At 39.7% G+C, this 19,482-nt stretch overlaps 1 protein-coding gene across 6 annotated transcripts in view; it reads right to left on the bottom strand.

The window, feature by feature from the left end:
• saga (S-antigen; retina and pineal gland (arrestin) a) overlaps positions 1-16,921 on the bottom strand; it is a 21,341-nt gene extending 4,420 nt beyond the window's left edge. For 5 of the 6 annotated variants that reach the window (XM_034135994.1, XM_034135993.1, XM_034135992.1 and 2 more), the window contains exons 1-10: positions 14,368-14,610; positions 12,586-12,646; positions 11,465-11,509; positions 10,975-11,174; positions 9,393-9,452; positions 9,241-9,308; positions 7,331-7,466; positions 5,660-5,744; positions 5,457-5,529; positions 265-402 (exon numbers count right to left, since the gene is read on the bottom strand). In XM_034135994.1, the coding sequence (XP_033991885.1) occupies positions 265-402; positions 5,457-5,529; positions 5,660-5,744; positions 7,331-7,466; positions 9,241-9,308; positions 9,393-9,452; positions 10,975-11,174; positions 11,465-11,509; positions 12,586-12,646; positions 14,368-14,496 (995 nt within the window). In that variant the 5' untranslated portion in view covers positions 14,497-14,610. Of the gene's footprint in view, positions 1-264; positions 403-5,456; positions 5,530-5,659; positions 5,745-7,330; positions 7,467-9,240; positions 9,309-9,392; positions 9,453-10,974; positions 11,175-11,464; positions 11,510-12,585; positions 12,647-14,367; positions 14,611-15,818 lie in introns of those variants that run through there. The other variant, XM_034135995.1, reaches the window with a different exon arrangement.
• Positions 16,922-19,482: the final 2,561 nt, after the last annotated feature.

Below are 19,482 nucleotides of genomic sequence, written 5' to 3' on the forward strand. Positions count from 1 at the left end.
CCCCTCTTCTTCATGTCTCTTCTACATCAACATGTGTCCCCTCTTCTTCATGTCTCTTCTACATCAACATGTGTCCCCTCTTCTTCATGTCTCTTTCTACATCAACATGTGTCCCCTCTTCTTCATGTCTCTTCTACATCAACATGTGTCCCCTCTTCTTCATGTCTCTTCTACATCAACATGTGTCCCCTCTTCTTCATGTCTTTTAAGCTGAGCTTTAAGATTGCATTGAAATAGTGGCGTCGATAAAGGTTTGTGTCTCACATGCTGGACGAGGCCAGGTTGGTGTCCTCGTGCTTCAGCTTCCCGTCCAGAGCGATGCCTCTCCTCTCGCGGTTGTTGGCCAGAAGAGGCAGCAGCTTGAAGTCTTTCTGCAGACTCTCTCCGGGAGGCACCGAGTCCCTGAGACACAACACACACACACACACACACACACACACACACACACACACACACACACACACACACACACCACACACACACACACACACACACACACACACACACACACACACACACACACACACACACACACACACACACAATTCCAGATAACATTGTTATAGCTAAATGCAGAGGAGAAGAAGTATAAAGTAGCATAAAAAGGAAATACTCAAGCACAGTACTTTACACTAATGGGATGTTATCCTCCCAAGATGTGTGCATCTGTTTCCTCTATAAGGTAACGATACAGTTTATTTTAAAGTGGACCTATCATGCTATATTTAAATGATATATTGTAGGGCCATACCAATATAAGGTATATTTATACGTTTCTGTTTTCAAAATACCAAACAGATCATGCATTTTAGCCATGCCTCATTTCGCTCTGTGCTGTTTGCTGTCTACGGGGCTGATTCTGCTGACCACGCCCCCCTGCAGGAGAGGTGAGACGTGCTCTGATCAGCTGCTGGGCTGTCAGAAGAGGGGGAGAAAAAGAGATCTCCGTCCTCCGTGTTTTATTATATAGAGTCGTTATTCATTTGTTTTAAAGCTCAATAAATAAGAAGACCTTTGACCGGCACTTTTCAAATTTTGTCCGGAAGATTTAAACTTTAACGGACATCTTGACCGGCGAAAGAAACTGAAACTGAAACTCTGCCGCACGGTCCCCTCGTTCCTTAGAAGAGGCAGAGAGGTGGGTGTTTGTCATCTGCTGGTGGACTAACCGGAGAGAATTACAGTGCTTGCCTCGACGGGGAGGGATTGCATTGAATTAAAGCAGCGGGAGCAAACGCTTGCCTCGGGGAGGGAGAAAGAAAGTCACAGCGGAGAATAAACAGAAGGGTAACCATGGTAACCATGCGCGGGAAGTCTTCTTCGCTGCTTTTGTGGCAGACTACAGCGCCACTTACAGGCCTGGCATATGTACTACAGCGTCTCCAGCGCTTTCGAGCGGGAATGGCCGTGGCTGTCTCCTCCTGATTGGTGGAGTTGGCCCAATAGCCGTAGCGCCACCGTCCTGACGTCAGGACAGTGTTCAAATCTGGATCAGTTTTTATCAGATCCGTTGCAGCCCCTTTTTTAGAGATTTGGGTATGGAGGAAAATAGAGAGGGTTGTGTTTTCTGACACTTGGTGAGTTCCCTGGAACACCGGGGACACATATTCATGTAGAAAAGACGTACAAAAGGGCATTTTGCATGATAGGTCCCCTTTAAGTTATATTTCATTAAAATTACACTTTAATAATATTAAATTAATAATAACAAGCTTTATTTGTATAGCACCTTTCATACAAGAAGTGCAGTCCAAAGTGTGCCACAGAAAGTTGGCATCACATAGAAAACAGTCACCAATAAAAGACATACAAATACACAAACAATGACCATAGATTATAGAATAGATTAAAATGTAAGATATTATAAAAATGCATTAATAGGAGGATAGGGCAAACTCACAGTGTGATTACAACGATGGATGATATTAATATTAAACACAAAGACACTTTCCTGAAGACCAAGCATCTGTTTTCACTCAGGTGGCGATAGTGTTTGTTTAAAAAAGCAACGAGACCAGAGAAAGTTCAGAGGATAAGCTGCTGTACTGTAGAACAATATGTTTCAAATGAACCCAATTTTGCTTCTGATTCATTTTCTTTATGCAACATTTATTTTTAAAGTGTTTACACACAACTATGTATAAAGTAAAGTGACCTCTGACCAAAGAAAATCACTTTTTTAGACCAAAAACACACGTTTAAGATGCATTTTATTTAAGGCAGGATTTCAATTTAAGGCAATTTAAAACTGTGTTCATTATCGTAATTTCAAGGAGGATTTATTAGAAATATCTAAAATCAGCAAACAAGCAGAAGTAACATTGAACACCTAAACGATATAAACACACGTCATCAGCTTTCTACAACAAATAAAATAAGTATAAGATGTGGCTCATTTAAAACATTCTTATTTGGCGCTTTCACACCAAGTACTTTTCCCAGGAATAGTTCAGGAATTTAGTCCCCCGGAAGTCTTAATTCCTGAACTATTTAGTAGATCGCGTTCACAACGGTATAAGTCCCTGAGGGAGGATTACGCAAATGAAGCTGCTGACGTGACTTCTTCTGCTTTGGGTTTACTGGCAGGCCGCAAACAACTTCACGGCGTTTACTGCCACCCGAAGTCCTGGAGCCCCCCGGGTAAATCGCCAGAAGCGCCGACACCTCCTCGTCACTCCACCACTTCCACGTTTTATTTTGTGTTGCCATAAGTTGTTGGAGCGCTGGGCTAATGCTAATAATGCTAATGCGAGCAAATACAAACTTTTCAGAGTTTTACGGGGCGTGGTTTGCAATTCGCCCAGCCAATCAGAAATTGGAACCTTTTCCTCCCCAGGAAAGTACCACCTCTCTAGCAGGGACTGAAAAGGTTCTAGTTCCAGATCTTTTTGGTGTGAACGCAAAATCTCAGGAACTATCAGAACTATTCCTGGGAAAAGTACTCCGGTGTGAAAGCGCCTATTGGTTGTAATAGTGCTCTCTAATGTCACTAAGACAAGACATTAAAATAGCTTTCAAGAAGCAGCTGTTCATCAGAATATGTTCACATAACATCAACGAATGATGATCCTCTGATCAATGCAGTTAGACTCATAAAACACTGAACTGTGTTAGGTTATGAACACACTCAGTGGTGTTTAAAGGGTTATTCAAGAGCCACAGACACGCTCAGTGGTAAAATCTTCACTGGATGTGTATTGTAATTACAAATGTATGGGAACACCCTCTCAGTGAAAGTGTGTGTGAAGGTGTGTATGTGTGTGTTAGAGTCAAGATCAGAGAACGACAGCTTTCCTCCATTATAGTCCAGATTCACTCTGACCCTCTGGGGCTTCTTCTGAACTGAGAGAAGAGTTTCTGGACCTGATGGAGAGGATGCTTTGTATTCACCAAACAAGTTACGTATTCTTATTGTGTTGCCATAAGTTAGTCTCTCTCCGTTGGTGCGCTGGGCTAATGCTAATAATGCTAATGCAAAAAACTTTTCAGAGTTTTACGGGGCGTGGTTTGCAATTCGCCCAGCAAATCAGAAATTGTTAGTGTGGCCGACACACCCACTAACCATTTCCTCCCCAGGAAAGTACTACCTCTCTAGCAGGGACTATCTGGGGGTGAAAAGGTTTGCGCAAACTAGGGACTAGTTCCAGATCTTTTTGGAGTGAAACCAAATCTCCCCCCCCCCTATCGGCCTAGTTCTTGGGAAAAGTACTTAGATCTTAGAAATAACTTGTTCCGCTGTAAAACTGTCTAATTCAATTTGAGCTTGCACTTAAAGGGGACCTATCATGCAAAATGCACTTGTGTACGTCTTTTCTACATGAATATGTGTCCCCGGTGTTCCAGGGAACTCACCAAGTGTCAGAAAACACAACCCTCTCTATTTTCCTCCATACCCAAATCTCTAAAAAAGGGGCTGCAACGGATCTGATAAAAATTGATCCAGATTTGAACACTGTCCTGACGTCAGGGGAATATGGGGTTGGGCCACGGCCGGCCATTGCCGCTCGAAAGCGCTGGAGACGCTGTAGTACATATGCCAGGCCTGTAGTGCTGTAGTCTGCCACAAAAGCAGCGAAGAAGACTTCCCGCCCATAGTTACCATGGTTACCATGGTTACCCTTCTGTTTATTCACCGCTGTGGCTTTTTTTCTCCCTCCCCGAGGCAAGCGTTTGCTCCCGCTGCTTTAATTCAATGCAATCCCTCCCCGTCGAGGCAAGCACTGTAATTCTCTCCGGTTAGTCCACCAGCAGATGACAAACACCCACCTCTCCGCCTCTTCCAAGGAACGAGGGGACCGTGCGGCAGAGTTTCAGTTAGGTTTTCTTTCGCCGGTCAAGATGTCCGTTAAAGTTTAAATCTTCCAGACAAAATTAGAAAAGTGCCGGTCAAAGGTCTTTGTTATTTATTGAGCTTTAAAACAAATGAATAACGACTCTATATAATAAAACACGGAGGACGGAGATCTCTTTTTCTCCCCCTCTTCTGACTTGATCAGAGCGGCTCCCCTCTCCTGCAGGGGGGCGTGGTCAGCTGCAGCTCACAGAATCAGCCCCCTGCAAAAACAGGGCTGGAGAACAGCAAATAGAGCGAAATGAGGCATGGCTAAAATGCATGATCTGTTTGGTATTTTGAAAACAGAAACGTATAAATATACCTTATATAGGTATGGCCCTACAATATATCATTTAAATATAGCATGATAGGTCCACTTTAAGTTTTTCTTTTCTCTTGGCTGTACAATAAATGTTTTGATTATATTTTAATGTCCTTTTTCAATGTGTTGTGAACTTTATCTTGCTGCTTTATAAAGAATCCAACCCTACCTGCGAAGGGTTTTGATCGGGTGCCTGATCCTCAACATCTCACTGTGGATTTATTCTCCGTTGATTTATTATCAAACTAAAATAATCAATCAATTACAAAATCAGAAATCATGCAGTCCAGCGAGATGTTGATGGCTTTATAACACGCTGTATGATGACCGTTGTGCAGTCTCTTATTTAATACTAGTTGAACATTACATTTTTACATTTGTACGTTTTTATATGTTTCTAGTTATTGTGATTTTTATCATGTTTTTAATTATTGTTTAATTATTTTACTCCCATTGTGTTATTTTATATTGTATTTATTGCCTGTACAGCACTTTGGTCAACTGAGGTTCTTTTAAATAGCCAAGACACACTCAGTATAAAAACACGTCTGCAGTTATGTTGCTATTGAATCTCCATCTGTTCTAACTCTGATGGGCATTTTTATTTATCCCTTCATATTTAAAAATAGTCTTCATTATTGTGTCTGTTAAAGTTATGTGTGGTCTTTTTGAGTTTGTTATATAACTCTAGAATGAGTGAAGTATTTCCTTTTTCTTTGTTTTTAAAATGAAAGCTTACATTTCTACTAAAGTCCATTGTTCAGTATTTATTTTAAATTGTAAGTGTGAGCTGTGCATTACCCAGGCTCCTCGATGGCCACAGATTTGACCCAAATGTCGTTGGAGTACAACACCACGGTGGAGATCTGATCCACTGAGAGGAAGAAACATGACATCATTTCACTGCATGCAACAGACAGTTCAGACACGTAGAAATGTGACTTTACTAAACCTCCATATTAGAATGAGCTTGAACATGAATGTGAAACGTGGGTCATGTTTACCGGAGACGACGATGCTCTTGATGTGTTTGTTCGTGTTGTTTGTGATGCTGAGGTTCACCTTGACAGTCTCACCGTGGTAATACATCTGGAAACAAGGTGAACAAATATCATTATAATATTTGTACATACACTTCATGAAATTCCTCCTCCTGTTTTACACATGACGAAATGTTCTGCAAAGTTAATGATCTGAACGTTGTATTATCACACTTTGTATTTAGCCATTTGATACTGTGAACCTTTATATACATTTCTACTTATCTCTTTCATTTTAAACATGATGTTAGCATGACTTCCTCCACACAGGCCAAACACCTGGCCCGTAGACCTCTTTATATTTAAAGGTCACCTATCATGCTATTTTTAGGCAATAGCATAGGTCTCATATATATACAAATATATAAAAAAACATGTCTATGAAGTGTTTTGCTCAAAATACCAAACAGATAAAAAATAAAAAGAATTGATACAAAATAAAAAAGTAGGGGGCGGAGCTTATGCGGGACCCGGCAGCTACTGTCTAAACTAAATACTGCCGTGATGAAACGCCATATCATGGATTATCAAGGATTGTTTCTGAAACAGTATGGAGCTCAAAGGCTTTCTCTCTTGCCGGTTATACCACAAGGTGAGTTCCTTTTTATTTCCTGCTTCTTCACACACATGCTCTCCAGTACAGGTTAGCTCTGAGTGTTAGCGATGCTAATGTAAACACCCACCATATTACGTCCAAAACAGTCGGGCATTGTTTCTGATAGCAACGTTTCTGATAGGGCCGTGGGTCCACATTTCAGATATTACGTCATATCGGACGCTAATCTGGATCAGCTCCGTTGTTCCCCCGTTTTTAGAGATTTGGGTACGGAGGAAAAGAGAGAGGGTTTTATTTCCTGACGCTGCGTGAGTTCCCTGACACACCGGGGACACATGTTGATGTAGAAAAGACATCAGAAAGTGCATTTTGCATGATAGGTCCCCTTTAAATCTGAATTATAGTTTCATATATGGTCCTTTAGTTTTGTTCTAGTCGTCCTAGATATTTCCTCTCCTCTCACTCCTCTGTCTCATGCAGGCAAACTCGTATAACGGTGTTTCCTAACCCTAACCCTAACCCTAACCCTAACCCTAATCTGAATATGGTTGCCTTTGCCTTTGTATATTGTAAAGTAGTATTATTTAAATATACTATTTTAAAGAAAACATGTTATTGTAAGTATTCCACATGTGTCTTATGTGCACCAACACACCAAAGCAGATTCCTTGTATGTGAAAAGCAACTTGGAAATGAACTGGATTCTGATCAAATCAACATTTAGATTAGCTGACGTTTATCTAAAGAGACAAGCAATAAGTGCAAAAAACGTTAAGATACAAACACAGAACAACAAGGGACCTGCAGGTATACTCACTTTGTTATAAAAGAGTGATCCAATGTAATTAAAGTGTATCAAAGGGCGCACATCTCGTGATATTACCTGATTAATGACAACACCGCTGTATCTAAGGAAGCCACTGAGTTTCGTTTGATTTACCGAGTTATTTGAGTATAATGAGCGGCCGCCCTGAAAGACTTGCTCCACTGCGTCTCTAAATGCAGCAGCTTGGTTTAGAGATGAACTCTGAATGGTGTTTTGTCCGTGCAGCTGAAGATAATAACAAATGTGAAGCCACCTCTTTGTCCAGGCTGGCCTTGACGTGCAGCGGTTTGTCCGACATGGCGAACTCCTTGCTGATTTCCACAGATTGCGCCGCCGCCTCGCTGTCCGGAGCGTACTGCACCTTCCGGATCATCAGCGCCACCGTGCTCCTGTCGACAGAGCAGCAGAACATATAACACACGTAGATATATATCCTTCTTACAACTAAATAAGTGCAGGTGCTTTAACCGGAGAGGATTCAGTCCTGATTCTTTCTCTCTTTCAGACTCTCAAACAGAGTGGTGGATGGTTGGAAAGTGGAAAGAGTAACAAAGAGAATTGTATGAGTTGTTCTTTGTTCATGTGCCGTTTGAATCGTGTCTGTTTTATAAATAATCATTCAAGTTAAATTACTGATTCTGTTCATGGAGTCTAGTGGCTTTAATTGCAAGACAGGATGTGTATTTTGTATGCATGCTTTCTAGGTAACTTTAAGCTGTCTTTGGCTCTTTTCTGCTGTAACAACGTAAATGTCCCCTCTGTGTAAAGAGAGAGTCTCTTTACACATGTTGATGTAGAAGAGACATGAAGAAGAGGGGACACATGTTGATGTAGAAGAGACATGAAGAAGAGGGGACACATGTTGATGTAGAAGAGACATGAAGAAGAGGGGACACATGTTGATGTAGAAGAGACATGAAGAAGAGGGGACACATGTTGATGTAGAAGAGACATGAAGAAGAGGGGACACATGTTGATGTAGAAGAGACATGAAGAAGAGGGGACACATGTTGATGTAGAAGAGACATGAAGAAGAGGGGACACATGTTGATGTAGAAGAGACATGAAGAAGAGGGGACACATGTTGATGTAGAAGAGACATGAAGAAGAGGGGACACATGTTGATGTAGAAGAGACATGAAGAAGAGGGGACACATGTTGATGTAGAAGAGACATGAAGAAGAGGGGACACATGTTGATGAAGAAGAGACATGAAGAAGAGGGGACACATGTTGATGTAGAAGAGACATGAAGAAGAGGGGACACATGTTGATGTAGAAGAGACATGAAGAAGAGGGGACACATGTTGATGTAGAAGAGACATGAAGAAGAGGGGACACATGTTGATGTAGAAGAGACATGAAGAAGAGGGGACACATGTTGATGTAGAAGAGACATGAAGAAGAGGGGACACATGTTGATGAAGAAGAGACATGAAGAAGAGGGGACACATGTTGATGTAGAAGAGACATGAAGAAGAGGGGACACATGTTGATGTAGAAGAGACATGAAGAAGAGGGGACACATGTTGATGTAGAAGAGACATGAAGAAGAGGGGACACATGTTGATGTAGAAGAGACAGGAAGAAGAGGGGACACATGTTGATGTAGAAGAGACATGAAGAAGAGGGGACACATGTTGATGTAGAAGAGACATGAAGAAGAGGGGACACATGTTGATGAAGAAGAGACATGAAGAAGAGGGGACACATGTTGATGTAGAAGAGACATGAAGAAGAGGGGACACATGTTGATGAAGAAGAGACATGAAGAAGAGGGGACACATGTTGATGAAGAAGAGACATGAAGAAGAGGGGACACATGTTGATGTAGAAGAGACATGAAGAAGAGGGGACACATGTTGATGTAGAAGAGACATGAAGAAGAGGGGACACATGTTGATGTAGAAGAGACATGAAGAAGAGGGGACACATGTTGATGTAGAAGAGACATGAAGAAGAGGGGACACATGTTGATGAAGAAGAGACATGAAGAAGAGGGGACACATGTTGATGAAGAAGAGACATGAAGAAGAGGGGACACATGTTGATGTAGAAGAGACATGAAGAAGAGGGGACACATGTTGATGTAGAAGAGACATGAAGAAGAGGATTTTGTATAATAGGTGACCTTTAAATAAACAGATATAAAAAAACATCCTACCGTTTGCGCACTTTAGCGTCCTGGCTCTCAGCGCTGAAGGCTTTGATCTCAAACTCCACGCAACATTGCTGCGGAAGAAGAGAAGCAGGCGTCACCCCCCTGTCACGTGCTCACTTCATCAGTAAAGGTTTGATTCCCTGGCAGGGGCTTACCTTTCCTGAATCGTTCGGCCCCGGCTGCAGCATCACCGAGCAAGGCAGGTTGTCCGGGAACTGAGAAGACAAAGAATCCACTATTTTATCTGTTTGATTGTGTTGCTCTGTTGGAGGAGCCTGCGACCTAAGCATGTCATTGTCATATCTACACTGTAGCTATTCACACATGACAATAAAAGCCTTGAAACTTGAGTCTTGACTTGAATCTTTATTCCTATGAGATCTCTGCACTAGTGATGGGAGTTACGGCTCTTTGAAGGGAGCCGGATCTTATGGCTCCGTTTCCTTTCTGAGAGCCGTTCAAAAGAGACGTTTGTTTTAAGGGGGCGGGGCTAATAGGTTTATCTGCGAAATAATCACCAGGATAATGATTGACTGTATTGCCAGAAATCTACTTTTACTCACAGAAAAATGTATAACTTGCTCCATCTCTCAGCCAGCCAAGCTACTACTCAAGCAGCACGCGTTACGCCATCATCTACGGCAAATTTGCATTCAGGAGAGCAAGTTCCTTTAAAGGCGAGTGGATTTATGGCAGGCAGTGAACCAACGATAAAAAGAACGACTGTGGTGACTATTGCCACTCAATATCACCTGGGATTGGCTAAACTGGGTAAACGAATTGGACGCTTGCAATTTCCATCCACGACGAAGTTTTAGCTTTTCAATATATTTTATTTACAAAGGAGAACAGCGTGTTCACAGACACGATAGACAAGGTCAAAAAGCGATTGCTCTCCCAGTCACAATCAATGCACCTGTGGCAGGAGATCAGTTATATGTTGTTGCCCATTACGCCATCTACTGTTCAAAATAACAAAAACATATACAACCCAGTCTCACGGCATTTCGTGTTATTAGTCACGAAATTAATTTAATCTATTGATTCGTGTTCACCAACACGATTTTCACCTTTTTTTCGTGTCACACAGAACGATTTTAAAAGCAATGTATTTCTATTGGTAGTATGTTTCGTGCCTGCAACACGTCTTTTTGTCCGGTCGGGTCTTGGAAGACCAGAAGCTGTGTGGTTCATAAAAACATGTTCTTACTCAATATCTTACCCTAAGCCTAACCCTATCCCTTTTATTTTAAATTGTATAATGTCTGAGTTTTTTTGCCGTCAGTGAGGAAAAGAAATGTCTCAGAGCCTCAGAATACTGACATCTGTATTTGATGTCATCTCTTTTTCCTTCTAATGTGTTATTATTTGGTGCAGCCACGAAACATACTACCAATATAAATACATTGCTTCTAAAATCGTTCTGTGTCAGAATACTGAAATCTGTATTTTTTTAAATGTCTTTTTCCTTCTAATTTGTTATTATTTACATTGCTTTTAAAATCGTTCTGTGTGACACGAAAAAAATGGCGAAATCGTGTTGGTGAACACGAATCAATAGATTAATTTCGTGACTATAACACGAAATGCCGTGAGACTGTGTTGCCATATAACCCATTCTAGTGAGCGCAACAACGGCTCTCACCAAGTACGAGTCGGTTCCCTTCGTTCGTACCAAAGAACCGTTCAAAAGAATCGGGTCGTTCGTGAACGTCACTATTCTCCACCACAATGTACCTCAAAGAAGAAGGGGTATGCGTTGTCTCCCAGCTTCTGCAGCAGCTTGGCCTGCATGCGGCTGTGGATGCAGCTCTCGCGGTCCTGCAGCGGGGGGTAAACCTGCCGGCTGGACACGTGCAGCTCCCGCCGGATAGCCACCCCCATAACCGACACATCATCCCGGCCGTATCGAAAGGTGCAGGACAGGGTGACGAACACTGAGGGCAGAGGAGGAACCGGAGGAGGGAGAAGTACTCAGATCTTGTACTTGAGTAAAAGTAGAAGTACTCAAATGTTTTACTCAAGTAGAAGTACTCAGATCTTGTACTTGATTAAAAGTAGTACCAGAGTGTAGGAATACTCTGTTACAAGTAAAAGTCCGGCATTAAACATGTTACTCAAGTAAAAGTAGAAAATAAAGTATTAGTATAAAGTCAAAGTACCAAAAGTAAAAGTAGTCATTTTGCAGATCTACTTCCTGTGTTATTGCTTGTGTTTTGGTACCGACCTTTCCTCCCCTGCAGAGCCTGAGGATCTATGAGGATAACGCCATCTGGTGGTAGAAAACATTCAAAGGTCATGAGGTGATAAAGATGGAGCAGTATTTTTAAACTGCGTTGAATCCCTTTAGTTACATGGATAATGAAAATGTTTCCCACAACTTCTTACACCGTGACTGCGTTCAGAACCGTTAAAGTGCTATACAAATCAAATGTATTACTGTTTTTATAAACAATAATACTTGGATTTCATGATATTAAACAGAAAACTTCACTGAAATAAACAATAGCATTATTTCCATGTTCAGTCATTTCACATTAAAATTGAGAGAATACAGATTAAAAAAAACGTAATAAGATAATATTTGTAGATATTTACTAGACATTGGGTGTTTCTCAATGTTGAGGAAGGCTGCTCCAGAGCCACTATTTCAAGCATGCTACGTCATCGAGTCCCGCCAAAGGACTGTTCCAATGTCCAGGATGCTTGGAATTCTACCGAGGCCGGCGTACTTTGTTGCGGGAAATTTCGAGGCTGCACATGTGTATCCTCCGCGATCTTAAAATCCCCACAATGCTTTGCGCACGGACCAATTTCCCAAATCTTTGACGGAAAATGTAAGGCGGGGCCTCTCATATGACGCACACCTGCACACTTGCTAGCCTGTTCCACTCTTCGTTCTCCGAATGCCAGGAAGGATTCTTGCCTCGCTTCTGAAGGACCTGACTCGGAAGACATGTCCTACCAAGGAAGCGTCCTCGACATTGAGAAACACCCAAACTATCTTTGCTTTTAATAAATTGTGTGTGCTCAGTACACAAAAGTGTGTCTGACTAGAATACACTTGAATAATAATGAGAAAACACGTATAAATATTGATAAAAAACACAATTAGAGCCTAATTGTGATTCCAGATTCTCTGCATATAAACTGAATAAGATCACACAGTATATGTTTCCATGTTACCGTTAGATATGCACTGAATAAAAAGGGGTTTATTTAACTGTGACAGGACACTGAGCAGCTAACATTGAATATATATCGTTTTAGTAATATTAGAATATAAATGGAGGGGCAGATTTAACCTGACGACAGATAAATGAGTGATGTTGTTATTGAGAAACTCACCCACTGGATCCACAGAATCCACATGGTCCACAAAGTCTCTTCTCCCCATGTAGACTCCGACCTAACGAGATAAAGAAGGACCATATTTAGGGCTGAATGTCTCTTTTCAGGTTTTTGAATGAAGCTTTGAATCCCTGTCGCCATATTTGATCATGTCATTACCCTAAAAGAAATCCTTACTTTTCTTATATAAAGTAGTTTTAATTGAAATAAAATCAACTTTCTTGACAAAAGTATTTACAAACAGCAAAGAATCCAACAATAGAAAAACTAAACTGAACCATCTTTTAAAACCCAATCTTTCGACCATCACACACTCAATACTTTTAATGAGTTGTGTGGCAGATCCCTATCACTTAGTACTAAACCTTATAAATCAGTTATATAACCACTGACTAAAGAACTGGAACAATCTGTATACATATCAATAACATCCTCTTTTGAGAAGAACTTAATCAGCCATTTGAAAAGGTGTTTGTCTGTAGATGTAAAACATTACAACATAGTCGTCTAGTTACCTGCACAATGAACCCGGAAATGTTGAGTACACCAAAGTGTTATGATAGAAATGTATAGTACGAGTCCCCAGCACATAGAAACTGCCGGATGCTAACCTGCATATGTTGGGCAATTTGTACAATTAGCATAAGGTGCGTTCATTGGCGTATGCAGACAATGGTTTAAAAAATGGCTTGGCTGTTTTGGAGATTATTGAGGTCGCTGAGTCAAATCAAATATTTCGGTTTTAATGAGAAAGTGTCCATGTTTGTACTCTCTGTGGGCTAACGAGTAGTGTTGGGACCATTGAAGATGAACATTATTACCTCTACTGTGTACAAGTTAGTTTCATATAAATAAGCAATCTGTCCAATCCAGATGATCCAGAGTCCCCTAAAAACAAAATCTACTGAAAATAAATCCAAATCAGCCCCTGGGGAATAGACCTATGGCCACTTTCCGGTTAAAACTCCCTTTTGATCAGAAATGGACTCAGCATCCTCAATAACCTCGATTTCTATGTGCTGGAGACCTTACTGTGCATTTCTAAAATAAAACATCGGGGTACTCCACATTTCCGGGTTCACAGCAGGACTCTATGATCTGCACCCAGACGTACAGCATGACTTTAGTGCTGTAAACATATGAGGGAAGTCACGGAAGTTAGAGATCAACGTTGTTTGTAATCTGACAAAAAGCCGTGAACCACACTCAGTTCTTCTCACGTAGATGTGCAGCTGATCTGCAACATGTCACTCAGAGAGCCAACATTAACTGATCTGGAGTCTACATCCTTTACTATCAAACAAGCATGAGTATAACAGCTCAAAGATAATGTATCAAGGGCCTTTGTTTGTAACTACAGAAATTAAACTATAGTTCCAGAAGATCTCCTTTAACAAACACCATTAAGGGTATTTTTAACACCATTAAGGGTATTTTTTAAAAGAAGTCCTCGAAATACGTTTTGCTTTGCGATAGAGAAGAGTTATGGGTAAAAGGAGTTATATATAATGTTGAAGGATGCTGTGTTAATGAGACTGTGGTCGTGAAGCAGGACTGGATGATAGGTTTTGGGACAGAACTATCTAACGATTATCAATCAATCAGTATCTGTGTTGTTTTCATCACTTTTATTGTCCACATGTTTTATGTTTCATGTTAAACAGTACCTGCTTTAATCTCTCACTGTTTTTATCAGACACATTCCTTTAGGTGAAAAACTACTTTCCCAAACCTGATTCAGATTATTATATAAATACACATTTCAGATGTTTCACTGACCGACTTGTCATTGCAAATCTTCTTGAAAACCACATTTTTTGGGCTCATGTTGGCGCTGATCGAGGACAGAGGGTGAGCGATGCCTGGGGAAAAGAAAGAGACAAGCATGTAGTCATTGATTTCATACATTTAGCACTATTATGCATGATTTAGTAGTCTCACTTTTTATTAAAAAGGTACATATTCAGTTATAAATGAAGTCAAAGGCCTGTAGCGATGACAGCTAAATGCTCTGGCGTAAGATAAAGTAGTAGTAGTAGTGTGTGTGTGTGTGCAACACACACACACACACACACACACACACACACACACACACACACACACACACACACACACACACACGCACACGCACACACACACCTGGCACACACAACACATGTTCAGTGTCTGTTCTTTGTATATGTACTGCAGTTCTTCATGTATACCGGTAGTCTGATACAATACAGTTTGAAAGGGTGTTAAATGAAATGTGGTGATGATTAATGGTTTTTGTGTTGATGTAATAGCAGTTAAAACAGGACCGCGAACACCAAAGTAAGGGGGGGGGGGGGGGGGAACGAGCACAACAGGAGGGTTAATTGCAGCCCTAGTTCTCTTAAGTTAAATATCTGCATACTTCTTTCACTACTTTCGAGAATACATGCACAAAAAAGGTTTATAATGCCAGCCCAAATAGTATTGCAATGTACACACACAATCAACTCTATTTCCATCAAAACTGCACGTTTTATTTTCAACACTGCTTACACAAAATCACAACAGAGTTTGTGTTATTTTCTCGGGATATGTGAAAGTATTTTCTGAAAGTAGAGTTTATTCTGTGCTTTTATTGTGCTCACTACATGCAGCGTAGTCCTTCCATTGCAACATACAATATACTTAGGACAAACACAAATAATTAAAGTCCAGTACTAATCTTCTGATCATTACTTTCACATGACTTATTTTTATTCTTCTGAGTTAATCTGTAAAACTCAGACCCAAGATTACCAGTGATCACATAGTGGGACGCTTTTAACAAACATCAGTTCAAAAACACAATATTAAAAAAGTGTTTTACAATATAAAATGAAAATAAATTAACAATGACTTCAGCCAAACAGATTAAGGTATTATACATGATGCTATACATATAATGTGACAGAAGCATTTATTGAGGATAAATGTGTGATTTGTATTATTATTAAAATGTTAAATATTGTGATTGTGTTTACAATACGCACATCTAAGTCATCCAATCTATGTATTTATCATTGCAATATAAGTAAGATCCTTAATTTGGATTAATAATGATTTCAATAATGAGTCGTTCCTGTTTTTAAATCAGTATTTGATTATATTTACTTCTACTAGAAATCTGTCACTCAAAACAAAACAAAACATTCTCATCCTAAATCTTCAGGACTCAAATAACTTAAAATATGTCAAATGTGTTTTTTAGAGAGACTCACCTGAGTTGTAGCAGAGGAAGCTGAGTGTTGCTGGATCAGTGAGGGTCTATATGTAAGCACCAACTGTCATCACCCACCTTCAGCCAATCAGGAGGCCTGGGTGTGAGTTTAGTCCCGCCTCCTCAAATCACAGACACACATGAAAGCCTGTTTTCTTCTCAGTCAGCACAGAGCCAGATTAGAGAGACAGAGATGGGAAACACTCAACTAAATTAAAACTATTTAGAAAACATAAAACTATTCTGCAAACATTGACAACACAGAAAATGAATTTAACTAAATATCTACAGATAAAGGTACATCAGGCCATCTCCTGGCTATACTTTATGGACATACCACGCCTTTACCTACAGGTGTCATTAACCCCATTTAACCAAAGGCTTATTTTCAATACATTTGAAAAAGATCTGAAAAATAAATAATTCAATGTAAACATGTATACATAACAAATATGTACATTTTTGTTGTCTTTGTTTTTCGCTGTGGGTGTTTTTTGTATATTTTTGGATTTCATGGGCTTTTTTGTGTCTTCTAACATCATGGGACCATGTTGGAAAAACACGTTTTTACTTTAACCTGTTATTCTCTAAAAAAAACTCATATCAATCAACGCTATGTTTAAAAAAGACTTATAAATGGAGGCAGAATGGATTATTGCTCTGGCGTTAAAGTCAAATATTCACCTGTTTGCCAAAGATTATATATATTCAACTAAAACGCAGCCGCAGGAGAACTCGTTCTGGATTTATTTTGTATACTGTTATATTTTTCTGTGTGTACAGACTGGAAGATGAAGACTTGCGGCTGAAGGTTGACGTGAGGAGATCTATAGATAGATTAATCCTCCTTTCTGTCGGTCAGCAGGTAAACACACACAGATTAATCATCATTATTACACAGGAGATTACAGCAGACACACACACACACACACACACACACACACACACACACACACACACACACACACACACACACACACACACGCACACACACTCATACACGCACACACGTTCAATTTGAGATACGTGTACTTAACTTGAGTATTTACATTTGACTTTACTGTGTACTTCTACTCCACTACAGTTCAGAGGTACATGGTGTACTTTTCCTCCACTACATGTATTTAATACCTTTAGTTACTTTACAGATGTGGATGAATGATGTGAAATATAACCAAGTGTTAAATCAGACTTTAGTTCCACCTGGAGTAAATCCACAAGCTACCCTGCAGTATACAAAGTCATTCAAACTAGCTGCACCTTTACCAGCTTTGAGAACACTTTCATGATCAATCATTATAAAACATATCATATATATTATTCTGAAATGGACCAATCTGCACAATGACTACTTTTACTGTCTCTACTTTCACTATATTTTGATGATAATACTTTTATACTTTTACTTGAGGAACATTTTGAATGCAGGACTTTTACTGTAACAGAGTATTCCTACACTCTGGTACTTCTACTTTTACTCAAGAACAAGATCTGAGTACTTCTACTTTCACTCAAGAACAAGATCTGAGTACTTCTACTTTTACTCAAGAACAAGATCTGAGTACTTCTACTTTTACTCAAGTACATGATCTGTGTACTTCTACTTTGGCTAAAGTACAAGATCTGGGGTACTTCTACTTTTACTCAAGTACAAGATCTGAGTACTTCTACTTTTACTCAAGTACAAGATCTGAGTACTTCTACTTTTACTCAAGTACAAGATCTGAGTACTTCTACTTTTACTCAAGTACAAGATCTGAGTACTTCTACTTTTACTCAAATACAAGATCTGAGTACTTCTACTTTTACTCAAGAACAAGATCTGAGTACTTCTACTTTTACTCAAGTACATGATCTGTGTACTTCTACTTTGGCTAAAGTACAAGATCTGGGTACTTCTACTTTTACTCAAGTACAAGATCTGAGTACTTCTACTTTTACTCAAGTACAAGATCTGAGTACTTCTACTTTTACTCAAGTACAAGATCTGAGTACTTCTATTTTTACTCAAGTACAAGATCTGAGTACTTCTACTTTTACTCAAGTACAAGATCTGAGTACTTCTACTTTTACTCAAGTACAAGATCTGAGTACTTCTACTTTTACTCAAGTACAAGATCTGAGTACTTCTACTTTTACTCAAGTACAAGATCTGAGTACTTCTACTTTTACTCAAGTACAAGATCTGAGTACTTCTATTTTTACTCAAGTACAAGATCTGAGTACTTCTACTTTTACTCAAGTACAAGATCTGAGTACTTCTACTTTTACTCAAGTACAAGATCTGAGTACTTCTACTTTTACTCAAGTACAAGATCTGAGTACTTCTACTTTTACTCAAGTACAAGATCTGAGTACTTCTACTTTTACTCAAGTACAAGATCTGAGTACTTCTCCTTTAACTCAAGTACAAGATCTGAGTACTTCTACTTTTACTCAAGTACAAGATCTGAGTACTTCTACTTTTACTCAAGTACAAGATCTGAGTACTTCTCCTTTAACTCAAGTACAAGATCTGAGTACTTCTCCCACCTCTGATTTACATAACAAATCAAGTACTTGAGTATATCTACTTAGTTACTTCACACAACTGTAGTTTTCCTATTTTCTTTTATGTTCACTATTTGTATTTAAGCCTTACAGTGAGGTCGTCCACCAAAAGACCATCTGAACAACCCCTCCTGTTTTCACGACTTTTAGTTTCAGGGTTTTTAATATGCAACATGACCTGTTCCCATTTGGCTTTGAGCTAGAGCGTAAGCGTTAAGTGACATTTTAAATAATAATTGTATTAATATTGTTTTATTAAAATGGTTTCAATGAAGAGAAAATATTAACATTACTTCCAATACAAAGATGGGTGATATCAGTGGTTCCCAACCTTTTTTGTCCTGTACACTTTTAGCCGGTTCTATAAGAACCCCCCCCCCACTCATCTGTGATGATTCACCTACGTTTTCTCTTGTGTTAAACCCTTTGTAATTGTATTCAACCCAACTGCTCCTTAGTTGAAAATCACTTGTATAACTCCCCTTTAAAGGTCACCTATTAAACTGCAAAATCCACCTGTTCATGTCTTTTCTACATCAACATGTGTCCCCTCTTCTTCATGTCTCTTCTACATCAACATGTGTCCCCTCTTCTTCATGTCTCTTCTCCTCTGTGTAAAGAGACTCTGAAAGTTTCAGGAACAAAGATTCTCTCTCTTTTTGATCCATTTCTATAAAAACCTGTCTGAAAATGAGCTGATCAGATTTTGGACACTTTGTGATGTCATCACGATGTTTTGTCTTGTGTAACCATTAGCCAATCACCAACCAATGTAACCCCCCCCCCCCACCTTATCACCTGAATCTCCTCCTAGAGCACCATTGAGTTCTTTGTAACCAAATGTCTCTCAGAGGGGCGTGGGGAGGGGCTCCTTATTTTCATCTAAAGTAACAGACAGAGAATCAGCACTTTGGAAACAGGGCTGAAACAGAGGGGATTATGGGATGCTGCAATGATCTGTTTGGTGTTTCAGCCAATCAGAGACAGGCTCTGTATATATCTGAGAACTAAAATATATTGATGAAAAACAGTATAATAGGGGACCTTTAATACAAATGCAATACAGAATTTTAACTTGACATTTGCACTTATTGTGAGTGAAAATAATGATATTA

Source organism: Trematomus bernacchii, unplaced genomic scaffold (genome assembly GCF_902827165.1).
Source record: "Trematomus bernacchii unplaced genomic scaffold, fTreBer1.1, whole genome shotgun sequence".
Classification (NCBI taxonomy): domain Eukaryota; kingdom Metazoa; phylum Chordata; class Actinopteri; order Perciformes; family Nototheniidae; genus Trematomus; species Trematomus bernacchii.